Source organism: Phaseolus vulgaris, chromosome 6, assembly GCF_051622355.1.
Source record: "Phaseolus vulgaris cultivar YP4 chromosome 6, ASM5162235v1, whole genome shotgun sequence".
Lineage (NCBI taxonomy): Eukaryota > Viridiplantae > Streptophyta > Magnoliopsida > Fabales > Fabaceae > Phaseolus > Phaseolus vulgaris.
The window spans coordinates 10,994,478-11,009,840 of record NC_143503.1 but is presented as its reverse complement, the minus strand read 5'-3'; the positions used below and the strand labels follow the sequence as shown (position 1 = coordinate 11,009,840).

The following is a 15,363-nucleotide window of genomic DNA, read 5'->3' as shown; positions in this document are numbered from 1 at the left end:
TAATCCAGATATTATTCTATTAAAACATATTTTGAAAAACTCTTTGATATAGAAAATATTCATGCTTTATTTTTAAATTTTTTTACAATGTAATATTGTTTAACTTTTGTCCAAAATCATTTAATCCTAATAATCTTATTTGAAAAATATAATTCAATAATATCAAATAAGATTTATAATTGAATGGGCAGCTTCATGAATCATTCAAATGATAAGAAGGTTAATATGAACACTTCCTTAACGCAATGGTTCTTTTGATGTGTTGGTGATGCGTGTATCGTCTAATTTGTGTAATCTCCAACGTGCATTTTGATGCTTGTAAACAAATGCGTCTACCTTGTGTTGTTGAAGGGGATCATTTGATATGATCTTCTAATAAGTTCTTCAACACTTGGATTCCGTAATAGGATCTGTTATGAGCTTCGTCTAATATGTTCTTTGTCTAACCAAAGTTTCATCTGATGAGTGCTTTTTCATATGATTGTTCTTTATCTAATGAGAGCTTCCTCTTATGGGTGCTTTTTAATTTGATTTTTCTTATTTACACAAGTTCTTTATTTTCAATGTTCTATTTGAATATTTTATCCACTTATAATATTTTTATAACATAAACACAATGGATGAATCGTCTGACTGTTATGAGTGAAGGTACATTTCTCTCTAGAAGGGGGTTGAATAAAGCCTAAACTCAAATTCGGTACTTGAAAAATTATCAAGACAAATACAATATCTAAAAGATAAAGGATGGAGAGAGAATTACACACAAAATTTATATCGGTTCAACCACAACTTGGGTTACGTTCAGTCCTATCAAGCAACCCCTTAAGAGCCTTTATCAACAAGTATTCTACACCTCTCTAAATAACAAGTATTCTACACCTCTCCAGGTAACAAGTCTTAATCTCCTCCTAAGACTAAGACCTCTTAGCAAGTGAGAAAAACTCTCAATCAAAAAGCAGCAATGGAAGCGCACATGATTATCTTTACACAGTCAAGGATTTACTATGTTTGGCTCACTCCCTAAAATATGAATGTTGTAAACAACAAATATACTCACAGAAGGACTATACACACTAAGAATATGAATACACTATGTAAGATTTGTATCTTTATCTTGTGTAATTGTATGTTGTTTTCTTCACCTTAAAGGTCTTTATATAGTATTTAGATTGTGATCGTTGAAGCATTGATTCTTCTTTTTGTTCAGATGACCGTTAGACGCATTGATTGATTCTTCTACGTCTTGTACTTTAAATGAATTTGATTTATTTCTTCTTCAGTCCAAAATTTGAATGTTGATACTTCAATAATATAATCTTGAGTATTTGATATCATATCCTTCATCATTGTGTATTGTTCATCATCTTCTTCTCGTTAGACTATGAATATGGAAAGTTTTGCTTTGATTTGGTTATGCCCGTCTTTTAGCGTATGAAACAATTTGAATTGTTTCCTTTCATATTCTAATGTGAATGTTAAACCTTTAATTCTTTGTGACTTTGATTCTTCAATTTTATCTTTGTCACATCGAATCTTTGTAAATGCAGTAGCGTTTGATAAGGGAAATTTAGCTTACTAATATTTACACGTCTTTGCTTTTTACATTTCTTTCTTTACTTAAGGTTGTGTGAACGTTGATAGATATATCTGACAATGATTGAGTCACATTCTCCACTTCTTTATCTTGTATTCGTTCTTTTGAATAGTTTCCTTAATCAACTAAATAATAACATTGTAATGAATCTTCATTGTATCACGCTGAATTAGGAATGTCGTGATACAAGCTCTGAATACTTCTTTGCCTTATGATTAATTCTTGGAATTATTCCATTGCACGTGCTTTCTTTAGATAATGACTGGATGAAACTTCAATGTTTAATTTGCACAATTCTTGTTCATCAGTCTTATCATTTTCTTTAGTCAGACGTTGAGTATGGAAACTTTGTACATTGACTCATGCGTATCTTGATGTTCCTAAAATTCATTTAGAAACTTTTTATGATTCTCAACAATCAATATATTTTATATATTAAAGCATGTGATGTTGAAAACAATATCTTAGTTGATTTATGAACTATAAAGTCTTTCTATTCTTGCATATTAATTCAAAAACATCATCAACATTTATAGGTTAAACTCAAATTAAAACGTTTGAGCATAATTAGATTTAATCTGGTTTTAAATTCTTGTGAATATATTTCAAAAAACATGTTATCAATTTCATACTCTGTTTTTGGAAAACTTTGCTATACAGACTTTGAATTAATAAATAGGTGTACATTTGTATTCGAAGTCAATTTGTAAACAGTCAAGAAAATGTATATATTTCATTATTAAATATTTAAGCACAATATATTAAAGAACATTCTATGAAAAATATAACAAGGATTTGAACATATATAGGATGGAAATATTAAGTATGGAAACTTCCTTGGTAAATCGTGCATCATCATCTGTCTTATGTATGACTTGATCATCGTTTGGTGCATTGTTGGTTCTCTCATCATATGTCATGTGTACCACTTAATAGCATGGTCCATTGAGTTCTTATGTAGACATTGTCTAGTTTCTTAATGAGACCTTTTGATGGAGTGTAATCCATGCTTGTAGGGAGAACTTGACCAAATGGAGTGAAAGAGGTTGGCAGCGAAATGAAGTTGAAGAATGAAGGAATGAACAACAGTGCAAGATGTGTAGTTTCTCACGGAAGTTAGTGAAGAAGTTCTTGTTCTTCCAAGAACCCTAGGCTAGGGTTGAAGAACCCTAGCAAGGATGAGAGTGAGACATTGAGAGAATGTTTGAAGCTCAAATTTGGCAGAGTTTCTTTACACATTCAAGTCTGAATTATAAAGAGGAGAAGACCCTTATTTATATGAGAGAAAGAGTGAAGTTAGTGTGCCATGCAAGCTACCCAACCCTAACTTGCATGGAAAGATAGGATTAGTGTTTCTAGGTCATCCCTCAGTTCCTTCTAACCCTAACTTGTGTAAAGTTAGGATTTCTAGAAGCTTTCCATGCACTTCTTCCTTTCCTAGGGTTAGGGTTATTCATACTCTAGGTTTGGCTCAGAATACAAAGCCGAAAATCAACTAAAACTACAAACTAGTCTATTGTTTACAATTTGTACAAGACTTAAGATGAATTCATATGTTCTTTGTGTTTCCTCTCTAAGCCTGAGTTGTGGTGGTTGACTTTGTCTAGATGATCCTCCATCACTTTTGGTACAACTCTTTCACAATATGATTATCATCTGGCCTGCATTGTCTAGTTCAACGTCTATTGTGCACTATAAAGTCTAGCACTTTTCATTCCATTGTTTAAAGTGTTTTGGTATAACTACTATATCTTATCATTATAGATTTTTGTTATCATTAAAACATGTTTGGAGAGTCTCACTATGAGATTGTCTAAGTCTGATTGAATCGTCTAAAGTCTTAACATTGGGCGTTTTTTAGTCTAACAACCTTTTTTGTTGTTGTATCGTCTAGTGAATCTTGCTTGTTTGCTCTATTGTTTTTGTCTTAACTTATACTGCACATGAGTGAGCTTTGTTATATCACAATGCACCTTATAGTATTTGTTATCATCAAAAGATATAGATATTCATATCATGAGATTGAGTATTGGATCGTTTGCTAACTTAACAAATTCTACACTTATGTCACTTTAGGCAGAGTTGCAATAATATAACTCTCAGTAGTGGTGCTTCACGTTGATCGTGCCACTATAGAAATTAGACAATGCAGGGATGACCATGTGAATTTGATTTGGTTAATGTGTTCTTGAATACACTTTATAGAATACATATTTCACATTCTGAATTGGACAATTCACAATACACGTAAAATGTTATGGATTAGGTGTTCTAGAACCATGTATGATATATATGTTTCGAAAAACTTCCTAAAGTTCTTTTTATAAATAATCCAAAACATTAATCTCAATGTTTTGAAATGCTTATCGGAAAATAAAAAATCATATTATGAATTATTCAATTTAAAATGATTACTTTATTTTAAATTATCTTCTAATTGTTTATTCTGGAAATTTTAATTTTTACCAGATGATGCAAAACTAATAACCATTAAAATAAATAAAAACTTCATTAATGTTACTCGTTCATATTTGTTGCACCTATAAGAGGTTAACAACTTTAAACCAACATAAAAGCTCGTTCGACTACTTAACCTGTTTCAATGGAGTAAAAAATTAAACACATCCACAAGCAAAAATGTGAAGAAGGAGGACATACTATTGAAATAAAACAAATTATAAAAGGGTCATTTTAATAATTACAGAGGTGAATATAGTAATTATAGGGTTAAGGAAGCAAAACCCGAGAAGAGTGTTCACTTGTATGCTTTGGATATTGTTTTTAGAGAAATTTCTTCCTACACCTCCATAGTTTCTTCCTGCACCTCATAATTATTGTAATTTCAAAAATACTCTTCTGAATTTTATAATTTAGAAATCATTTTTTAATTAAAAAATAATTTTAAAATTGTAAAATTTGAAATATAAATCAACTTTCAAATTTTACAATTCAAAAGTCATTTTTAATTTCAGAAAATGACTTATAAATTAAAGAATTTGAATTTCTATTATGAATTCTAGAATTCAAAAATCATATAGACTTTTAAATTGTAAACTTTGGAAGTGAAAATGACTTCTCGAAATACAAAATTAGCTTCCAAATTTTATAATTTGAAAATGATTGTTTGAATTGTGAATTTTAAAATTTGAAAGTCATTAAAAGATATTTCAAATTCTATATTTTAAATTATGAATTTGCATTTCAAATTATAGAATTAGAAAATCATGTTGACTATCTCCACTAGTTCGTACTTTAAACATTTTACCTAGTTGATGTCATCGAAGATGATTTCTTCTATAAATTCTCCCACAAAGGGATGCTCTCACTCAACGAAGAAGCTCATCAGAGTGCAGAGATTTAAAAATCCTTTTTTATTTGATTATGGGTAAAATAGACTTTGTACCTTAATTATGGACAGGAAAACCTTTCCGTTTTTTGAGTCCCAAAAATCTATTACCTAGTGATTTATTACCAAGTGATCATAACACAACACTAATATATAATTACAATTTAAATATATATAATATTTATTTAGTCATCGATCAACCCAACAAAATATATATCCATCTAAAACTATAAAAATAAAACACGCATACATTGAAAATTAAATAATATATCTTAATTTTATTATTTCAGCTAATAATAATCATAATCTCGGAAAGAAAAATAAAGAATTATCATACTGCTGTGTGTTTTAAAAAAAATTGTATATATTAATCATAGAAAAGATTTTAGAGCTATCATTTAAAATATGAGATTATAAGGAAAAAAGTTAATGTGAACGAGTAAAATAAGAATTCAATTCTTATAGCGTACGTAATCAATAAAAATCAATAGAGATCTAATTTTGAAAATAGTTATTATAAAAGTTAATAAGCTTATCAGATTTTGCAATATGTGATTATGAATATTGTAATTAAATTTGAAATAGTAGTATATGAAATTAAGTTCATAATTGATATGAGATTTAAAGAGGTATATCTAGAAGAAGAAAAAAGTATAAATTAGTGATTTTCCTTTCCTAGCTTTACTCTGAACCATAAAAATTGAAGAACTAAAAAAAGGAGAAGTTGAAGGAGGATAGTATTTTCCATGAATATCTGACATAGAAGATGTTGTATGGAAATCGTATGTATGATTTCCCTTCCAAGCGTGAAATGCGTAGTGATGTTAGAATTGTGAAAGAAAGAGATAAAATTCTGATTCTGACACAATTTGATTCACAATGCCAAGCAAGCTTAGGAAGGCAATTGGAGCAGTGAAGGACCAAACAAGCATTAGCTTAGCCAAGGTTACCAATGCAGCAAATCTTGAAGTCACCATCTTGAAAGCCACAACCCATGATAAAAACCCCATTGAAGAGCGTTATGTGAATGAAATTTTGAACATAGTTTCCTCTAACAAAGTGTATGCAGCTGCATGTGCTCATTGTATAGGCAAACGCATTGGTAAGACCCGCAATTGGGTTGTTGCCCTCAAATGTCTGATCATTGTTCTTAGAATCTTTCAAGATGGTGATCCATATTTTCCTAGGGAAGTCTTGCATGCAATGAAAAGGGGTGCCAAAATTCTCAACCTTTCAGCTTTCAAGGATGACTCCAATTCTAGCCCTTGGGATTACACTGCATTCATTAGAACATTTGCTTTGTACCTTGATGAACGCTTGGATTGCTTCCTCACCGGAAAGCTTCAACGCCGTTTCACTTATCACAACCGCTTTCACCAGAGTAACCAATCCAACAAGACATCCAATGAGCCAGGTATCAAAGACATGAAACCCACAATGGTGCTTGACAAAATTCCTCATTGGCAAAGGTTATTAGATAGAGCTATTGGCACAAAGCCTACTGGGTCAGCCAGGACCAACCGTTTGGTTCAGATTTCTCTCTATGCTATTGTACAAGAAAGTTTTGATCTTTATAGGGATATCTCTGATGGTCTTGCTGTTGTCTTGGATAACTTCTTCCACTTGCCATTTTTGCCTTGTGCTGCAACATTCAATGCTTGTGTTAAATCCTACAAGCAGTTTGATGAGTTATCAGCTTTCTATTCTTTTTGTTTAAGCATTGGGATTGGAAGGTCCTATGACTACCCCAGAGTGCAAAAGGTTTCTGAAGAGCTTATGGAAACATTGCAAGACTTCTTCAAAGACCAAGCTTCTTTGCCAACAAATAATAATTCAAAGCATCTCCTTTTTCTTCCACCCAAGGATCTTATTGGCTCAAGTTCATCTCATGATGAAGCTAGGGAAAGCTGTGAAACACTTGAAAGTTTGTTTGAAGCAGGATTCGAATTTAGGTCACAACGTACATCGTTGGAAGATCTCATGAGTGCTACCGATGCTGCCCTTAGTCCTAAGATATCACTCGAGGAAGACATAAATTCAGAGGAATCAGACAAAGATGAGAAAGAATCGGCATGTGATGATTATGTTAGAGCAAATGGTTTTGCTTCTGCGATATCATTTCCAATTGATCAAACGTCAAGGTCGAGTTTGGATGTTGTAAGTTTTGATGAATTGCCGCAGGAACTGCAACAAAATCAAACAAATGAGTGGGAGCGACAAAATACAAAAGCAGTTTCCAATAATATCACCAAAGATTGTTGGGAGTTAGTCTTGGCAAAGACAGTAACTGCACCTGCTGAGACATCACCCAAATTGGCAAATGGGATCATCCCATTGGTGACCTTATTTGGTCAAGCTTTAGTTCCTCAACACAACTACAATCCATTCCTGGATGACACAGGAAATGTTGCTCCACTTGCAACCACTAGTGATAAATTTATTGATGTGGCACCAACATTTAAGGCAGCAACACAGGCTCTTTATGCTCAGGATCCTATTGTACCAACCATCTCAGATCAAAGTTCCAGTTCCATAGCAAATCCGGATCTATTTTTTGGGGACATGTATCCAAATGAGACAACAAAGGGTCCAACTTTCAGAGCTCAAGATTCTTCTTTAGAGACCAACATAATAGTGCCATCAAGTTTTAATACTAAAATATCAGATCCCATTATTACTACACCAAGTTTCCACACTCAATGTTCCTTTATGGACAATTCAATTCCAACATTTCAAGTGCACAAGCCAAACGTTGATGCCATAATGGAAACACCAACTGTTACTACTCTTCAGAATCCTAACCTGAGTATTGTTCCCTTACACGTTGAAGAGCAGAACTTTTATGGTTCAACAGTGCCACCGACATTTAGTGCAAAGGATTATTACAATGGGACAACATTGGCAACATCAATAGACAATGATCCTTTTGGAGCATGGCCTAGTGCAAATACCAATGAACAAACTATAAATGTGTCTATTGATCCTTTTGGAGCATGGCCTAGAGCAAATACCAATGAACAAACTTTAAATGTGTCTATTGATCCTTTTGGAGCATGGCCTAGTGCAAATACCAATGAACAAACTTTAAATGTGTCAATGCAAGAGGATAGTTTGTTGCGGCAGCAACAACTATGGTTGGAGCAACAACAGAGTATCATATCAAAGCATTTTAGTTGAGTTTTCAAATAAAAGTGATTGAGCATTGAAATTTTGTAAAAGTATATAAGTTAAGGACTGCCTCTTTTTCTCTAGTTCTCTTTCCTTCCTTTCCCTAATTTGTGCTTTTTCTTTTCATAATCAAATCTATAGTTTCTATACAAAGGGCTGTGCCAAGAAACCCTTGAAAACGAATTAATTTATGAACAAATAAAACTAGTTCAATATAATTATATTTTAAAACTATTTGATAAACTTGAATCATTTTCTTAAGAATAAGTTAATTCATGAATGAGTAAAGACTCAAATAGGTTTTGACTTAATATAGGACACGTTCATGCTATGCATACTAAATAATCATCAAACAACTAACACAAATCACTAATTAATTCTTATTTCGCAATCAACTTATATAAGAACAGTTATTAACTATTACTTCAGCCGTTTTACAAGGCTCAATTTTGAAAGATGGTCACAAATGTGACTCACCAATGTATATTGGAGTGTTTATCCTTCATTGAATAGTATAAATAAGTATATTATTAAAGAGACACCTAACAATTAATGGTATGTCAGAGTTTATAATAGACAAAGCTCACGAGAAAAACGGATTGGATTGTGTTTCGATACGGTTAAAATATAGTCCAACATCACTTAGGAGTTGAGGTCAAGGGCAATTTAAATACATCTTCATCCCTTAATCCTCTGAGGCGCCTTTTAAGGACAAAACCGTGATAGAGCACCAACCTGCAAAACGGACAATACCTCAGATGTTGTGGTTGACCCTAGCGATGCTATCTCTCGGACCTGAGGTCGGAACATTGACATCTTTGTTCCGATACGACCAAAATATAATCCCACATCGCTTAGAAGTCGAGGTAAATGGCAATTTAAATACACCTTCATCCCTTAACCCTCTGAGATGCCTTTTAAGGACAAAATCGTGACGGAGCACCAACCTTCAAAGTGGACAATACCTTGGATCCAGTGAAACAAAGTTTGTCCATTTGTGTCTTTTTTAAAGTTTGTCTATTGCTTCAATTGGTGTTAGAGGTAATCTCTTGACTAATTTTTTATATAACAACAAGAAAATATCCTAGGAAACTCATGGGGATTGAAGAAAAACGGTAAACAGACCCCTGACAATTGGATTGACAAACGTGTCAAATTGTCACAAGTAATAAATGGACATAAGGTCAAGTATTGAGTCCACAAAAGACTTGCTATATAATTATTTAGTGAAAAATAAAATAAATTAGAAAATTTTAGCTTTTGAAAATGAAAACAATGACAATAATTAGAAAGGATTGAGTAAAACATAATCGATCCTGCCGGTTAACCTAGCGCAAGAGCGTTGCTTTGTCACGATCTTCCTCACCAGCTTGACACCACGTGCCCTTCAAGTCCACACCACAGATAGCCCCTCTGAGAACCAGAAAAACACAAGGTGGCTCCTCTGCGGCCGGTGGCGCTCCGACGCTCAAGTCAGTGACAAGAACACCCAAAAACTGAGAGAAAACTATACTCTGTAGAACCGTACTAAAGTGCACTCAACCCAAAACAATGAGCCGTAATGAAAACGTCCCTCTGCAAATTTTGTTAAGTTTACCTTTATAGCTAGGTTTTTTCTCTCTCCAGGCAGTTACGCTTTGGACGCGTGGCTCGCATCCAACCCTGCACGTGTCACCATCTGGGCTGGGGTAGCAGGTAGTACCCAGCCTTACACGTGTCATCATCTGAGCTAGGGTAACTCGAGCGTCATTTCTATATTACATCCAACCCTACACGTGTCATCATCTGGGTTGGGGTAATAGGTAGCATCCAACCCTACACGTGTCATCATCTGGGCTGGGGTAACTTGAGCGTTATTTCTGTGTAGTACCCAGTCGCGCGGCTAAGTCTCCTATTCAAGGAGTAATCTAGCACGTAATACACTCTGGAACACCACCTGACTAGGCGAGTATCGAATGCAACAAAGTGCACCATCTCTATGACATCGCTTGTCGCAAGTGGCACCCTCCTTATTGCTACGCCATGCATGTTCTAGCTGAGGAAACCTTGCCACCAACGAATGTCCACTCTGGGAATCCTGTCGCTGATGGGCAAGTTGTTCCCTTCACCCACACGACCTTCACGCCCCATGCCGGCGCAACAATCATCTTACTAAACTTATACGCTTGAACTTACTCTTCTCAGCCTCCAACAGCTTTAACTAAGCTTACTGGAAGATTCGGCGATGTGCTCCTTGTGGCGATGTCAGACCACCTGATCTCCCATTATCTACTACGTCGATGACACACAACCCCGGCGACATCCGACCATGTTTACTATAGAACGCCAGTTCCACGAATCGGCGACTATGCTCACTTCTGAACTATTCATCTTTCTCTTGTCCACGTGTTCTGCTGAGCACGCCCCACATAGTCATGTGCTAGACACGTCATCACACCCGATGACCTGGTCGGTACAATAACGATAAAAATAGAGATGGCTTAAATATAGAGAGATGTACAACTTCGCTTCACTAAACTTTCTCATGCAACTCACACCAATCTTTATTCAAATATCTCAATTACTCAATTAATCCAATAATTGACGGATTTGATTTAACCTTAAACCCTTAATGGAGAAATCCTAAATTACTTAAGAAAAATCATAATTATTTAGTATTCTTGGACGAGGTTGGAACCAAGTGAACGATTCGAACTACTCTTCGGTCGATCGTTCGGTCAGCACCTCAGTCTTTCCTTCCAGCTAAACTATCACCCTCCCGCTCTTCTTTCACTACTCTTCCTTGCTAGCTCTGGACTCAGATGGTACCTAAAGCAGGTACTCTGACGCTCAAGTCAGACTTTAGCACTCGACACTCAGAATTTAGGTTTAGATGATTGCGTACCTGGTCCTTTGGGATCTAGGCTAATTTATATAATTATTGTGGGTTCATTGTCATTAATGGGCCTAATAAAAGGAGATTTACTAACACTTGGTCATTAATCTGTCTCGCTGTCGTCATGTCGGTCGGTTTGGACCGGGTGCCAAGTCATTGTTTCGGTCGTTCGGGCCTTATCGGTACACTTGCCCCCCAGGCCTGATGATGGTTAATCCGAAGAGTCTTTATCCGAGGTCGTGGTGATGATTGGGCTTCCCGAGGTGGGACGTGACATTGGTGGCGCCGAACGTATGACATGACGCATAATGATGATTGGGTTTTTTGGTGCCCTTTGATGTGATGCATAGTCTTCCTCTCTCCTGGAAGGCTATAAATAGTGTCTCCCACCGTTCCGAGTCACTGCTTCCCTGCTCCGACACCCAAAATTGAAACCTACTCGTTTCTTAGAGGTTAGTCATGTCTTCTTCATCTTCTTCTTCGTCCTCTTCTCCCTCTTCATCTTCCTCTTCTTTTGGATCCTCCACAATCGAGCCCTTGTCGATTGGGGCAATTCAGATGTTGCCCCCCGTGGAGGATTTTGTAAGGGTTGATGACCTAGAAGGTGCTGCCAACCGGTCAGATCCCTTTGAACATTTGTCCCATCTCTCGGGGCTTGATTGGGTAGACTCTAAGGTGACTGGGTTTACCTCTGTCTACCTGGATGGGCTTTCCATCTCCTCCTTTATGGGAAAGCATACCATTTTGAAATCGGATGCCAATGATGGTATCTTGGCTATTGATTATTGTTGACCGACCGATACCATATGTATGGGTTGGTCTCCCTCAGAGGGTCCTTTCTTCTTTGTTTATTCCTGTCTTTTTTTTTTACCTACATGTCGTCCTCCCCTTTGATGATTTCACCATGGGTGTCCTCTAAATGCTCAATGTGGCCCCCTCTCAACTTCACCCAAACATTGGGCTTCTCTCCAAACCTTTCAACCTAACTCCTTCCAGTTTCTTGAGTTTTATACCTCTCACCCGACTGACCCCGTTAGCTAGTTGTCACTCATAAGTCAGACGGATAATATTTTGTTTAGCCCTTACACCACCTCTTACAAAAATTTCAAAGGAAAGCTTTCCAAACTTTTTATTGAGCCCGAGAGCATGGGACTTTTCTTTGATGAAGCCGATTGGTCCAATTTTCCCTTATATTGGACTAGGAACACAACCCAATTTAAGGAATGTCCTCGTTCGACTCCGAGCATCGAGGAGTGAGAGATTTTTTCTCTTTTTGACAACCTCCCTCGAAGGGTCCCCACACAAAAATTGTTAACCGTGTTCAAGTCTTCTCAACGGTGGACGGATTTTTATGGTATGTTTACATTGTTTCCTGCCTCGGTCTGTCAGAAATTTTTAACTTATGCAGATATCATGACGAAAGAGGCTCCTCAATCAGGTAGTGTCATGGTTGCCTTTTGTGACAAGGCCCTTGAGAAGGGTAAAGGGAGGGGTAGCCTAAAGACGGTTGCAGCCGGCAACCCCTCCGCTAACGAGGTAGCTAGCCCCTCAACTGTTGCTAATGGAGGCAAGAAAAGGAAGAGAAGGGAGTCTTCCAATACTGCCACTACCACCTAGTCCCCAGGCGGCACCCCAAGGCACCACCACCTCCTTCTCCAATTCGTTTAGAGTCTTCTTCACCGGTCAACACGACTGATCCCATTACCGTCGCCGTATCCACTCTCGAAGCCCCCTCGCCCCCTTGGCTATACTTAGAGGTGATCTGCAATTTACAAGGGGTATTCAGGTCGATCTATCATTGACCACTGAAAATCTCCTATCCTTTGTCCCCCAAGAGGAGTTGCTCTCGTCCATCATTGAAATGCAATGTCGGGGTCTTATCATGACCCGACTGGCTACTTATATCCGAGGTCGGAGGGTCGAGGAGATCTCTCGCCTGGAACATGAGTTGGATGAGACCTCCATCTCACTGAAGTCATCCTTGGAGGCAGTGTCAGCCTTCGAGTTAAGGATGGCCAAAGCTAGCACTGACCTCTAGCTGGACAAGATGAGGATAACCAAGTTGGAGAGGAAGGAGAGGGAGAAGACGACTGAGGTGGCCGAGCTAAAGAAAGCCCTTAAGGAATCCAAGGCAAGGATCTCGGTGTTGTATACCGAGAAAGCCTCGGTGGAAGTCGAGCTTGACAAGATCCAAGATGATACCTTGGTGATATTGGGCGAAAGCTTCGATCAGGTCGTCTGACAGGAACACCTGTTTTAGAATGGCCCAGTACCGGTTGTTGCCTTTGACGCCACTAAGGACGCCTATGAGGGCCGACTAGTGCCTTTTGATGAGCTGGAAGCCTTGAGGAGCACGACGCTGAGGATTTCTACCGAGGATGTTGAAGATGAAGACCATTAGGTTTAGTCTTTAACACTTTTTTGTTCCCTCGAGCTGGGGTGGCTCTCTTTTATTTTGTTCCTCTAAGACCAGGGTGTGGCCTCCCCCTATTTTCAATCAATATATCAGTCATTTCTTTCTCATTCCTGTTTAAGATAATACAATCGCAAATAAGATTTTAATTACCAAGTTGTTGAGTGTCGAACGGTATGACCGATCAGGTTGAGCGTGGTTGATTGGACCAGGTTTTTTAGGTGTCGGGAGGGAATATCGGTTAAGGTTTCATCCTTGTCTGAACCGTGTCTTTAGGTTTCAGGAGGGTATACCGGTTAAGGTTTCATCCTTGACCGAGCCATGTTTTTCGGTGTCAAGAGGGAATGTCGGTTAAGGTTTCGTCCTTGACCGACCCATGTCTTTGGGTGTCGGGAGGATATACCGGTTAAGGTTTCTTCCTTGACAGACCTGTGTCTTTGGGTGTCAGGAGGGTATACCGGTTAAGGTTTCATCCTTGATCGACTTGTGCCTTTCGATGCCAAAGGGAATATCGGTTAAGGTGTCGTCCTTGGCCGACCCATGTTGCGAAAGAGAATTTAGATATACAAACTTGTAAAGAAATGCCTCATTAAAACCTTCCAAACTGAAAACCTTCCTTAGATAAAAAAGGTCGGGCGAGGAAATAGTGCATGATTATATTGATTTTTAACTGTAATAAAATTTGAGGTGTGTGGCATTCCACGTTCTCGGTATAATTTTTCCCGATAAACATTCTAGGTGGTATCCCCCTTTGGTTGCAACATCTCGGATCCAAAAGGGGTCTTCCCAGTTGGACGAGAACTTGTCGTCCGTCTTCCTAGCCTCACTTTGCATCCTCCAAACGAGGTCTCCTTTCTGAAAGCTTCTCGGTTGGACCTTCGTGTTATACCGCTTGGCCGCTTTGAGCTTGCATGCGGCTTCTTCGATCTTACAATTATCACGGAGCTTGTTTAGTAGGTCAATTCCGACGGACAAACTCTTCTAATTCAGGACCAAATTAAAGAGTTTCCATCTAAGGGAAGGCTTACCTACCTCGACTGAAATCATGGCCTCAGTGTCATAGGTTAGGCTATAGGGTGTCTCCTGTGTTGAAGTTTAGGGCATGCAGCGATACGCCCATAATACTTCTACTAACTCTTCAATCCACCGTTCTTTCACCGTGTCAAACTGCTTCTTTAACTCAATTAGGAAAATCTTGTTTGTTGCCTCGGCCTGCCCGTTGGTCTAGGGGTGCTCGACCGAGCTTGTTATTGACTTTATGCCAAGATATTCGTAAAAGGACTGAAGTCCTCGGTCATTGAATTGCCAATCATTGTCAATAATGATTGCGTTGGGGACTCCGAACCGACATACTATGCTTCTCCACATAAAATTTTGGACGTTCTTGGCCGAGATGAAGGCGAGAGGCTTGACCTCGATCTATTTGGTGAAATAGTCTCCTCCGACCAAGAGAAACTTTGTTTGCCCTTTGCCCGGGCTGAAGGGACCGATAATGTCCATTCAACAGATGGCGAACGACCATGGTGAGACCATGTTGTGGAGTGCCTCGGGCTTGAAGTGGCACAGGGTTCGTACTCCTAACACTTAGTGCATTTCTTCACATATTCTACAGAGTCGCTCTAGACAGTCAGCCAGTAGTAGCCGGCTCTGAAGACTTTTGCAGCCATAGTCCTCGCACCTGAGTGACTCTCGCACACCCCTCCATGGATTTCTTGAAGAATATACTATGCTTGCTCCTTAGTGATGCATTTCAATAACGGCCTGAAGTATCCGCTTCTGTAGAGGTCTTGACCGATCATGGTATACTTGGGGCATTATTGCCTCATTTTCTTCTCTTCCTCCGGCTTGCATATGCCGAGCTCCAGGTATTTAACGATTGGGGTCATCCATCGTCCCTGGTTATGGCCAAGCCTTTGGCCTCTCCTACATTTGGATTTTTTAGACAAATCCGCTCCACAGATTTCTGG

At 37.9% G+C, this 15,363-nt stretch overlaps 1 protein-coding gene across 1 annotated transcript; it reads left to right on the top strand.

Moving 5' to 3' along the window:
• The first annotated feature begins 5,640 nt into the window (after positions 1–5,640).
• Positions 5,641–8,184, top strand: LOC137833018 (uncharacterized). Its single transcript, XM_068641413.2, has one exon. It carries the CDS (start codon positions 5,820–5,822, stop codon positions 8,115–8,117), a length of 2,298 nt encoding a protein of 765 aa, XP_068497514.2. The 5' UTR covers positions 5,641–5,819; the 3' UTR covers positions 8,118–8,184.
• Positions 8,185–15,363: the final 7,179 nt, after the last annotated feature.